The 12987-nt window shown below is 33.2% G+C and overlaps 1 protein-coding gene across 3 annotated transcripts in view; it reads left to right on the forward strand.

Moving 5' to 3' along the window:
• Positions 1 to 12987, forward strand: part of ZNF148 (zinc finger protein 148) — a 109264-nt gene that overhangs the window by 32352 nt on the left and 63925 nt on the right. For all 3 annotated transcript variants that reach the window (XM_072963910.1, XM_031683645.2, XM_006200895.4), the window contains exons 3-4: positions 2566 to 2701; positions 11114 to 11462. In XM_072963910.1, coding sequence (XP_072820011.1) covers positions 11130 to 11462 — 333 coding nt within the window. In that variant the 5' untranslated portion in view covers positions 2566 to 2701; positions 11114 to 11129. The remainder of the gene's footprint in view (positions 1 to 2565; positions 2702 to 11113; positions 11463 to 12987) is intronic.

The raw sequence follows: 12987 nt of genomic DNA on the forward strand, positions 1-12987 counted from the left end.
ATTATGCATTTTAACAATCTGCTTAATAGTAAACATTAAGTCAGTATCAGTAAAATATAGAAACTTTGCTCCAGTATAGCTTCCATTTTCTCTTTCCTCTCATGTGCTGCTGTCATTAAATATATTGTGTCTATATATGCTATAGACCAGCAATACAATGTTATAATCACTGCTTTCTACATTCTAATGTCTTTTAAAGATGTTAAGAGAAGTGAGAAAAATATGTTTATGGAGTCTTTTAGTTTAACCCATGTATTTACTATTTCTGGTGTTCTTTTTTTCTGTGTATTTAAGTCTGGTGTCATTTCCTTTCAGCTTGATGGACTTCCTTTTGGTATTTCTTATACAGCAAGTCTGCTAACAAAAAATTCTCTCAGTCTTTATTCGTCTGAAACTGTTTACTATGCCTTCAGTTTTAAAGGGTAATTCTGCTGCTTTCTTGGTTGACAGCTTTTTTCTTTTAGTCCTTTGAGAATGTAATCCCACTGTCTTCTGGCCTCTATTGTTTCAGATTGAAAGTCAACTGTTAATCATGTATGGTTCCCTCACAAGCTGAGTAATTTTTCTCTCTATGCTTGTGTGATTTTTCTCCTTGTGTTTGTTTTTACCAGTTGGACTGTGATGTGTCTAGGTGTGTCTCTTTGTAATTATCCTGCTTGAGATTCATTTAACTTTGAAGGGAAGTTTTTTGTTTGGTGTTCTATTAAAAAAATTATTTTCCTGCCCTTACTTTCTTTCCTCTTCTCTGGGACTCCAGAAATGTTGGTAAGTTGGTATCTGAGACTATTTAATTTTCTTGAACATTTTTTTTCTCCCTGTTCTTCAGATTAGATAGTTTCTACTGATGTATCTTCAAGGTCATTGATTTTCTTCTGCCATCTTGAATCTTGTAGTAAATTTTTTGTTTTACTTATTGTGCTCTTCAACTTCAGAATTTCCATGTGGTTCTTTTACATAATTACTAGACCTTTGTTGAGAATCAGTTATTTGTTCATTGTTTTCAGAATCAGTTATTTGTTGATTGTTTTCATGATTAAAAAAGGCTAAAAATGGGTTCTTTTACTTTTAACATATCTGTAATAGATATTTTGAAATCTTTGTTTACTTAAACCAACATCTGGGGATAATCAGAAACCGTTCGTAGTGATTGCTGTTTTTTGTTAATATAGGTCACATTTTTCTTCTTTTTGTACATTTTATAATATTGAAAATGGGCTTTTAAATTATTTATTTATTTATTTATTTATTTATTTATTTATTTATTTATTTATTTAAAATGGAGATACTAGGGATTAAACCCAGGACCTTATACATGCAAAGCATGCACTCTATCACTAAGCTATATCCACCGCCTCCTCCCCCCCAAAAACCTGGGCATCCTAGATAACATATTTGAGCAACTTATGGTTGTTACTCCCCTCTCTCCTGCCTGCCCAGGTTGGTTATTGTTGTCATTTCACTATTATTTATGCATAACACAATCCTACTGAAAAAATTTTTTAGTTTTGAACAGAAGTTTATCTGTAAAAATAGACAACACATGCATATCCAGGAAAATTCTGAAATGAAAGGGTACTGAGGGGTGAATATTTCCATCAGAATTTAAACTTTTTAAAATATGGATACAGTGTTGAAATGTTTTAGAAAGTGAATTAGTGTTATGCTTTCTGAAGTACAAAAATGGAAATATTACTGTATGTTTTAGGTGAGAAAGACTATTTTTCTTTTGCACCATTATAAATGCTGATATAAAATCACAGAATGTGTCATATATTATTTGGTCTCCAAGTTTCCTATGGAGGAGTGTGTACAAATTAATTTTGATAGGTAGGAATGTAATATTTTTAAAGACCTATGGTAGGAAACTCCATAAACTCTTTATTAGTCTGTTACTATGGCTAGAAATACTTACTGTCCGTAAGTTTTCTTCTTGTGCATGGCTATGTTCTTCATTTAAAATTTTTTTGGATATGGTACACAATCTCCTTATGATTATTCCTGTCTTTTTGTCAGCTTTTACAGTCAAAGATGACTTTGCCAAACATGTTTCTGTAGGTATTATTGTGATTTTACGCTGTAATCCTTCCTGTTGTGAATACACATGCATTCTGTATGTTACTAGTTCTATTTGTGATTTGTAAGGCCTGGAATTGTGTTTGCTCCTCTCTTCACTTTACAGCTTTTACAAAGCAGACATGGTGTTATTAAGTGGGTTTTTTTTTTAAAGCATTGTTTTCTCTTTTATACACATTTAGGGCTGTAACCTTCTGAATTTCCTTCACCATTCCATATCTCTGAAGCTGTAGACGCCAGGGTAGGCAAATTATTCTTTTATATGGCCAGGATTGTCCCACAGTTGCTGCTTATCAGTATTACATTTTCCCAGTTTCAGATTCAAAAACAAGTCTTTGCACTGATTATTCAGGCATAGCTTACTTACTATTTACAAAAAGTGATCACTTCACTATACATACCAGTTTGTCCATATTGTATTTGTACAGTATTTTTTCTCTCCATAAATAATATGTTTTGTTTGTTGTGTTTGTTATTGTTGTTTTTTTGTAGGAATTGGATGGAATAAGTGATTAAGGTGGTATTGAGGGTCTCTGAAGCCTGTGAAAGGTAGAAACTCAACCATGATTTCTTTTTCAACTCTACAGCATTCCCTTCCTTGAAGTCTTCATTTTTATCTTAGTCTCAGGTAACTTCAATACTTATTTTTAATAGTCATGAATAAGTAAATTTTTCAAATGTGAAACTTTTTTGGTTGGTAGAATTTCTTGTTAAGTTTGTATAGTAGTTTCTCTGTGTTTTAGTCTTTATCTGGAAGAAACTTGGGATTTAATATTTTTCTTGAGAAAATAATGTGAAGAGAAAATTGGTGAGTAATGATACCATTTTGGGTTTTAAGTTTAGCACATAAAAATATGTATAGCTTATTATATAATCTTAAGTGAAATTTAAGTGGGAGAGTATTTTCTTCTTTAACCCTTTTTCTCAGCAGCGTATTGCATTTTTCACCTGCCTTATCAATACATACATAACCCACGTTAAATTTTCCAGAATTTCCAGGGAAACTCTATTTTCATATGTAGGAAAATTTGACCTATTACTCAAGTTTAATGGTGTTTGGCATGTAATTATTTAAGTGTGAAAAAACATACCAGTTACTGTACATTTGCACATAATATGTTTGCCTGTGCTAATACAAGGAAGCAATCATGTAGATAATTCAATAGTCATTTATATTAAGTATATTAGTTAAAATTTAGACTTGTCTACTGTGATAGGTGCTGAAAAAGGTAGAAATATATATTTATTTGAAAAGTCCATGTAAACAATCTCAAGATTGTTTGGAAGCACCAGAATCATCATGACCTAGGCTTCTTTGTCTTGCTTTGCTATTCTTAATATGCGGCTTCTGTCTTGTGGTCAAGATGTTTTTACCATTCTGTCTGCCAGCAGAAAGAAGGAAAAAGGAGAACATTATCTTTTCCTTTAAGGAGAGTTGTATATATCATTTCTACTCATATCCCAGTGGCTATAACTGTTACATGGCCACAACCAGTTGCACGGGAGCCTGGAAAATGAGTCTTACCTAGGTCATTGTGTGTCTCATTTAATATTTTATTATTGGGCGAGAAGGAGAGAACAGAATCTGGGGGGCAGCTAGTTGTTTGTCATATTAGGGTATGTGTCAAATTTAATTTTTGTTTATCTAGTTTGAACTAACATTAAAATGTAATTTCTATTGTCTAAGACATGTTAACTCTTGGCCTGTGACAATACTTTGGAAATTGTTCCCATTTGAGTTCTGAGACAGTTTTAGTTTTGTGACTAGTTATGGTTCTTTGATATCCTAAGTTGGAATAAGGTCTTAAAAGTTAAAATCAACTTGAGATAATTCTTCATTTTGTTTCACTACCATTAGGTTGAAATGATTTGTTCAACGTTTTAAGACTCATAAGGCCAGGGTAAGGGTGTTGGGTGGATCTTTTTAGCTACACGTAAGGCTAAATGATGTGTAACTGGTTCCTTCTAACTCTGAAGTCTGTTATCGTAAATGTTTAGATCTCATCAGAACAACTTATTCCCAAAGACATTATATACTTTATAGTTTTTTTAGATGAAAACTGTTTCATTGTAATTGCATTTTATGGTTCTTGTTCTAAATACTGTAACTGAAACAAGTATCAAATATTTTGTGTTTCTATTAGAGAATTTATTAAAAAGTTAGAAACTAATTGTCAGTTTTTCATCATATTTTATGTCAACATCAACATATATTAACCTTGGCACCTTTTTTTTTTCTGAGACTTGAGATAACAGTTTTGATAAATTTGTATACACTATTTGTATTAGGCCTCTTGATTTAACTTTATTATTAAGTGGTTATAAGACATTGTATGTGTTTTTGGCATTGAAGGTGATGAGCGCATTTTTAGTTCTGTTGTACTTCACAAACCGGGTTTTTACTGTTAGGTGAGAGCATTTATTCAGTGTTTAAAAATTGATTTAAATAGTTAACACTTTTCTGTTCTGGAATAAATCTTGGTTATTATATAGTACATACTAAAAATAACTTAATGTTCATAGTGTACAGGGAAGTTTATTTTAAGAAGTATTTTTAGTGTTCCTTTTATTATACAAGATGAGAAAATTCATAGTTTCCTGATAGAATAAGTATTTTTAATATTAATGTTTGAATTGTTGGTATTGGCATAACAACTAGATCTAGCAGAATGTAGGATTCTGTTTTGCTTGGATCTTTTTTTACCTTTTCCTTCTCCATCTCCTTTTTAAGATAAATTATAGCTGTTTCTGAACAAACTTTGCCATAAATTTGATGTTTTACTATTTCTCAATACCACTGATTTATTGTTGTTACATTGTTTTAGAGAACTGGTGATAAGTATTTGGAGTGGGGAATATGCTTAGGTTCTGCTTTATTTGAGGGAGGCATCAGGCATATAGAGATGGCTGTTAACTTTGGCTTAAATATTTATAAATTATCTTTCTGAGGTTAAAAAAATAATCACAGGTTTTTATTTAGTTGTTATATAAAGTAATTTACCTTAGTCTATAAATTCTCTTATTAAACATCTTTATTGTGGCTGGCACAAGAAGAGAGGCCATTTTGTCTAGTTGCCATTATTAAAGTAATGCTCCTATTAGGATGTTTTGAAATAGTATCAGTTTAAAAATCATCACTTTAAAACTTATAGCCCTCTTTTCTTTGATACAGCTATATTTTTAGCATAGCTCCTACATTTATCAGCCATGTTTAGGATTATTTTTTTTATTTCCAAGTGAAAATGGGAAAATAAAGAGAGGAAGAGAGATTTTCCTACAGTAAGTTGGTAAAGTTTGAATAAAAAATGGAAGGATTAAGATGGTACATATAAACCCATGAAAAAGGAATGAGGAGAAATTCAGTGAGGTGTAAGTAATAGGTGGAAGTGGCAAATAGGAATTGTCTCACATACGGTTCTCCCATGGTAGCTGTGGGATGGAAGTAGCCATTTAAGAAGGTTGGATTGCCTAATAGAGCCAAGCAGTGGTGACAGGGTAGCCTCAGAGTATTGGGTGAAAACGGAATGTGTTCAATGGGTTCTTTGTGTCCAGGGCCTTTTCAAGACTAGAGGTAGTATGGTGTGGTAAAAAAGAGTATTAAATCAGGTAAGTCTGTTTTCAAGTCCCTGTTTACCTCTTAGCTGTGTGACTGGCTAAACTTCAGTTTCTTCATCTGTTAAATAGGAATATATATTACTACTACTGTCTTGAGTGTTACAGTAAATATTAAGTGAAGTAACATATCACTGTGCCCAGCACAGTGTCTTCTGTCTAGTAGATCCTCAACACATTAGTTGTCTTTTTTCTCCAGGTTATGATAATCTCTGAATTTTGTAATATGGACTCAAACCTATTAATAAATTTGGGAAGACGTTTTACTCATTAATTACATAGAATGCCCATAAAAATACTTACAAGCATTTTAAGTGCCTTGAATAGTTGATTAAAAATGAGTAGTAATGCCCAGCTTGTTCGTATATTATGCTCTGTTAACTTTGTCCTCTGAAAACAAGCCCAAACGGTCCCCTCACTTAGAATATAATTGTCTCAAATGCTTGTATTAAAAGCCCATGTTTTTACTCCTTATTAAAAGCCCTGACTAAAAGCTTATTTACTCTATATTTCAACTTATACAGATCTATAAAGCTTAGTTCCTAATTGCTTAGATATTTGGTAAGAAGCATTAAATTAGAAGATGACAATAAGAAGAGTCAGCTGTCTCTTCTGAAAGACAGGAGAAAGTGATGGCTGATAATTTATGTTCTCTTTAAGTACAGCATTGTCATTAGGCTTAAATGACCAGGGATTACTTAATCGGCTGCAAGTTGGATTACTTTTACACAGCTGAACCAAACATTTTTCAGTACAAAACGATGGTGGGGGGCGGGAATTGAATGGAGTGGGGAGCTGAATTGTGGTCCCCTCAGTGTCCTTGTTACTGTACCTTCCAGCTTCTCGGGCAGAGGGATGGAGATGAGAGAAAAGGAAGGGAAAAAGAATGCAGAGTTTGAAGTAATATGCTAAATGGACATTTAGGAGAAATTGGCCCGAGGTAGGCCCATTTCTTTCTTCCTTCCTCTTAAGTTCTAGTTTTTTAGCAGTCTCTGTTCTGGGTAACTTGAAACTCCAGGAGTGCCATCCCGCCTTTAACTGAATTAGTTCTGGGACACCATCATTGCCCATCTTGTCTTGGCTCTTAACAGCTCTGCCATTTTATATCCTTTGTCAGCTGCCCAGGCTTCCTTCACTTGCAAAATAATGGGTCGTTACAGTGAGCTCAGGGTGGCTTATTGCTTATTACTCAACCTAGTCCTCCTTTATCCCCAGTTTGACAGAGGCTCCTGGGAATGCAAAGTAATTGTTCATTTCATTATTTCTTCCAGAACAGCCTCTCCTGTAAGTGACAAGACTTAAAAGAAGCATTGTTTCTTTCTTCCTCTGTCCTGTGTGATATTCCTAACTCCTAAATTTCCATTAATTGTGTAGACATTTGGATTAAAAAGGTGAAAGTTTAGCAGGAAGAGACATTTAAATATTCACATCTTAGTGTAGACATCACTTCCCTTTCTTTATACTCAGCTGATCCTCCCTGAAAATACTGAAATTAGAGAGGGGAAGTAACCTGTGTTAACTTTTGAACATGAGCCCTTTGGTTGTATTTGGGTTTTTGAATGTGCAGTGAAGTACATGAGAGCTTTGACTGAGACCATGTAGAAGTTAGAAGAGGTAATATTAAAGATGATAAGCGCATTAAAGAGAGCGTCAAGGAAACTCCTTGAAAATGCACTTTCTTTTATGATTTTTTTAGGGTAGCTTTTTCCTTTTCTCTTTTACCATAGGCTTAGTGAAATTAACTTTTTGTTTGAGAGCCTTGTTTCATTTCCTGTCCAGTTTATACTCTGCTCAGACATTGGTTACAGAGTGTGATAAAAGTATGACTCACTTATTTGTCTATGTATTTTCTTCTTGATATTTTTCACTTAATATATCTTGGAGAACTTTTTGCCCAGCGCATATAGCTACCTCATTTCCTTTTAATGATTGTGTGTATTCTGTTGTATGGTTGAATCATAATTAATTTAACAGGTCTTACATTAGTGGATGCTTAGGTTGTTGCGAATCTTTTCCCCTTAAAGGGTTGTACCAAACATCCTTGTACATACATCTTTGGTTATTTTTTATGAATAAGCCCAAACATAGGATTACAGGCTTATTCCTAGCAGTGAAGTTGCTAGGTCAAGGGTACACAGTTTTCATTTTGGTAGATATTTCCAAAGCTCACTTTAAAACCTTGTCAGAGCACTGTTCATTTATATTGAAATCTGTGTTGATATCTTAGTATTTTTCTGGTATTTCAGGGAAGTTGTCCCAAAAACATTTTTTAGGCTAGCTAATAATTTGGAATGTATGGCCTAATTTGAGGTCATAGGAATAAGAAACTATATGTGAGAAAGGAAGAGGGATTCTTTTTTCGGTATGTATGACCTGTTTCCAAGAAAATTTTCTGAGAGGCCAGGTTTGTCTTCCATTTACAGTATTTCCACTTCCCTTTCCCTATACTATGCCTGTGTATTGAGGTATAATATCTTCCTTTTCTAAATCCCTTACTCTGATACTTGTTTGCAAACCTCCCCCTATCCCTTGTATTCTCTATCTCCAGAGTACTTTGACTTCTCAGTACCTACTGTTTCAGCCTGTTGTTAGGGAAAATTTACTTAAAAATATATAATTTTATATTTGTTTAAATAGGCACATCATATATTAACACTGTATTATAGGATTGTAGTTTTAAATAATATACATATATTAGGATGTGCTAAATTTTAAAAAATTGATGAGGTATGTGAACAAAAACAATAGAAATGGGAACCATTCCTTTAGGGAAATCTAGATCTTGCATTGGGTTAACAAGTCAGCTGCAACTTTTCACTAATTTTTTTAAAAAAAAACTAAGTTCTGTCCCAGGTCAGTTTCTCTTAATATCTTTTATTAGCATCTTTTTAAAATAATGTCTATGCCTACTTCTCCCATATTCTTTAAAAGCTCCTTAAGTTTTTTTTTCTTTTTAAATAATGATGTATGTGGCAATAGCAGATGTTACAGCAACAAAGAATTGCAATAAAGTATAGCTTTGTCTGTATATATAAGTCTGTTTTAAGTTAAGGGCTTTCCAAGTTTTTTAGGAAAACAGTAAATAGATTAGAAGAAAATAATTGATTCAGTAACAATTTCCAAAGAAATGGTCAGAATAAGAAAATTTTAAGAATCTTAGAAAGTTTCACTTAGTTGTAGAATAGTTTATTCTCTAAGAAATATGATTAACAGAATATTTGAAGAGAACAGTGATTTGGTGATATATTTTAAATACTTGTCCTTTAGACTACTTAAAGATTTTGAGAAATCAGATTCTTTTTTTTTTTTTTACATTTTTTATTGATTCATAATCATTTTACAGTGTTGTGTCAAATTCCAGTGTTCAGCACAATTTTTCACTCATTCATGGACATATACACACTCATTGTCACATTTTTTTCTCTGTGATTTATCATAACATTTTGTGTATATTTCCCTGTGCTATAGAGAAATCAGATTCTTGTTCCTTTGTCCAGTATTTATTTTAGACTTATGATACTACCTGGTACCAGGGAAGACAGGGTTAGCAAGTATGAATTATATTTTTATATTATTTACTTTGCTGTTTATATGAGCTGTGTTTGGGCTGTACATTTAGGTGAAGTTTTCTCCCTGGATGATAATCTTAGTAAATAAGAGTATTTATATTTCATTTATTTATTCTCTGAAAGCTATGATCAAAGTAGTGCCTATTACCTACCTGATTGATTTGGGAAAGAGGTGACTAAACTGAAACATAGTTAATGCACTTGCTAATTGTGGGCCCTTCATGTTGGGTGGGTATGTGTGTTTATTTTACACTACCTGATAATAAAAGTTGGTTTTAAAAAACAAACCATACCAGTGCTTTGACATTCTTTGAGATGAAGTTTCTTTGTATTTCATGATTATTGTTATGCTAGTTCCTCAAGTAATACAGTGGAGTATAAATTTACAGCACCTAAGTTAGAAGGGCAGATTTAATATTGCCTGTTTTTTCTATAATAATGGGAAAAATAAGATAATTTAATTATTCAGTAGTCTCTTGTTCTTATGACCTCTAAATTTATTTATCATGTGCAACTCTTTAAGGGTATATTATTTTAGCAAATTTAAAAGCATTTGTAAAAAAATAAAATTTTATTATACAAAGTTTTCAGATTAGAGATAAATGTAAAGTGAAAAAAAACTGGTAATTTCACCACCCAGTGATAATATTATATTGTTAACATTTTAGATATTTCCCCAAATTTTCCCCAAATTTTCAAATTTTTTTTAAGAATATTTTTTGACCATGTGGATTTTTTTGGAATTCCAGCAGACTTTAGCTTTTTGTTAAAGTATAATAACTGACAGAAATGTGTGCATATCATAGATACACATCTTCAACTATAAAGTGAGTACATTTGTGCAGTAGCATTCAGCTGAAGAAAACACATTGTCAGCTCCCAGATACCCCCACTTTCCTGCCACCGGTTAGCAGCCCTGTCACCCAAGGGTAGCCATTGTTCTGATTTTACTTTTAAGAAACACTTTATTGAGATATAATTTATATAAATAAAATTCACCCATTCTAAGTGTACAATTTAGTGATTTTTAGTAAATTTACTGAGTGGTGCAGCCATCACTGTAGTTTTAAAACATATGTGTCAATATATTTTAACCAGTTTCCTTTTGTTGAATACATAGTGTAATTCTAGTTTTTCACTATTGAAACACTATTATTGTGATTTTCCATGTGCATCTTTATATGCGTTTCTGATTTCATCAGGATTGGTCCCCAAAATTATAATCACCAGTTCAAAGAATATGTGCATTTTGATACATAATACCAAATTGCCTTTGAAAATAGTTGAACTGCTTTATACTCCCATTGTCAGTAGAAGAGTGTCTTTTTTCCCCCCCCGCCACCTTGGATGTATTTTTAAAGCGTTATCATCAGTTTGGTGGATAAAATATGGTATCTTGATTTTAATGTTCATTTCTTTAATTACTACTGCAAGTAGTTGTTATTTTATATATTTAGTGACTATTTGTAATTTTTCTTTATGATTTGCCTGGTAGTGTTCTATCAGTTTATCTCTTAATGTATCTTTATTTTTTATTTTTAAGACATTTTAATATAGTAAGAGATATAGATCCTTCTGGTGTTATGAATACTTTCTCCCAGCTTGCTTTATATCAGGCTCATTTTTCATAATGAAACAGTTTAGGATTTTGTGCCTTAATACCAAAAATGAAAATTTGTGTTTTACTGTACCAGACTTTGGAAACTTACCTTGGTAATTTTTAAATTGGAGGCAATACTGAATTATATGAATAAAACTTTTCTGTTAGTGTGTACCTTTCCTAATTTGAAATTTAAAAAATTCAAGTAGACATATAAAACTAATTTATTGTGCTTTGTTGCCAAACTTGGTCTTTCTAGGCAGTTATACTTAAGCATGAACATTGACGACAAACTGGAAGGATTATTTCTTAAATGTGGCGGCATAGACGAAATGCAGTCTTCCAGGGCAATGGTTGTAATGGGTGGAGTGTCTGGCCAGTCTACCGTGTCTGGGGAACTGCAGGAGTCGGTGCTTCAAGATCGAAGTATGCCTCATCAGGAGATCCTTGCTGCAGATGAAGTGTTACAAGAAAGTGAAATGAGACAACAGGATATGATACCACATGATGAACTCATGGTCCATGAGGAGACAGTGAAAAATGACGAAGAGCAGATGGAAACACATGAAAGACTCCCTCAAGGACTACAGTATGCACTTAATGTACCTGTAAGTAATTCCTTTATAAGATATTAAACTTACAGTTAGAAACGTAATTCATTTTATATTAGGTAATACTACAAGTTATTTGAAGAAATTTCAGAAAATGTTTAAAGGATAAATATAAATAGTTCAAATGGATGTTCTTATGTAGATACACTAAATACTGACAAAAATCATAATTGAAAAGGCAAAAGAAACTTTCTGTATTATATACATTCTAGAAACTTATGTTTTCCAGGACAACATTTATTTATCAGGATTACTGTGTATTAAATTTTAAAGTGCTTAATTTTAAAAGATACTTTGTTTTACCTTCTGGATTTCTCCTTAAAGAGTAGAAAGATTGAATCTTGAGTATAACTAGAAAAAGATGTACACTCAAGAATTTTTCCTTCAAATTCTGTAACTTGGGCAGCTCCTGCCTTCTTTATTTCTTCCATTATCTTTTAAAAATATATCAGCCCGTTAATCTTTCCTGTTTATCCTAGGTGTCATAGTCAATCACCTAAGGTATTCTTTTGTAGGCACCCATAACTTTTTTGGTGCCTTTTTTTTTCAATTCAAATGAACATTTATTGAGCCCATACTAAATGGGACACAGTAAGAGATGTCTCTCTTCTGTCTGTGTACAGTTTTTGCCACTGTCTTCAAGTGGGTACATCCTATGCCTCACTAGTCTTTTGCAGTTACTCAAGCTCCTATAATGGAATGGTAGTCTTTTTCAGAGACTCAGAATCTTAGTAAGTCATGGTTAGCAGAATGATGGTCACAGCTAATGGAGAACTTCATTTTCAATAACAAACCAGCCAACCACTGAGCTGGACTTGCGGCTTCCCATGAAAATGCTGGTCTTACCTGGTGCTTCAGTCACAGACTCTTTGGAATAATCAGCAGTGACATCTTCATAATCTGCACTCCAAAAGTTTTCTGTGTGAAGCAAATTGTAATCAACTGTGGCCTCAGTGACTTCTTCCTCAGAGCTAAATGTGTTTAATTCCACATCGGTAGGCAATGGTGAAAGTCTGTTCTCCAAACACAAGCCAGTGGCTGTTTCTGTATCTTCAGTGATGTCTTGGTCACTGGTCAAGTCTAGTAGGTCAGTAGTCGACTCTAGTGACTGATTCTTGGTCAGTGATGAATTCTAGGAGTAGTGTGGGGTAAGTCATAGCCAGGACAAACCAGGCAGAGTGGAGCAGGGCCTTCCTGAGCATGGTGTTGATATAGGCGGGGAACATGAAATGCTCAAGAAGGTAAGGAGGCTGAGTGGTTTTTTGCCTTCTTGAATTTTTGTTTTACCTGATGACCAGCAGAATACAACTATAATGTAATTCTCTTCTATTCTTTATGTGATATTAAAGCAGGGTCCTTTTAGTACTTCTAATGTACTATGCTTTTTCTTTTGCTTTAGGACCTTCATATATCCTACTTGTAATATTCCCCTCAGTCATAACCCCTCCCTGTTTTTTAACCTAGTTACTGCTTCATCGTCATCAGCCTGCCACTTCTGTCCAGTCCAGATTGAATTCCTGCA

This window comes from Vicugna pacos, chromosome 1 (genome assembly GCF_048564905.1).
Source record: "Vicugna pacos chromosome 1, VicPac4, whole genome shotgun sequence".
In the NCBI taxonomy this organism is placed as follows: domain Eukaryota; kingdom Metazoa; phylum Chordata; class Mammalia; order Artiodactyla; family Camelidae; genus Vicugna; species Vicugna pacos.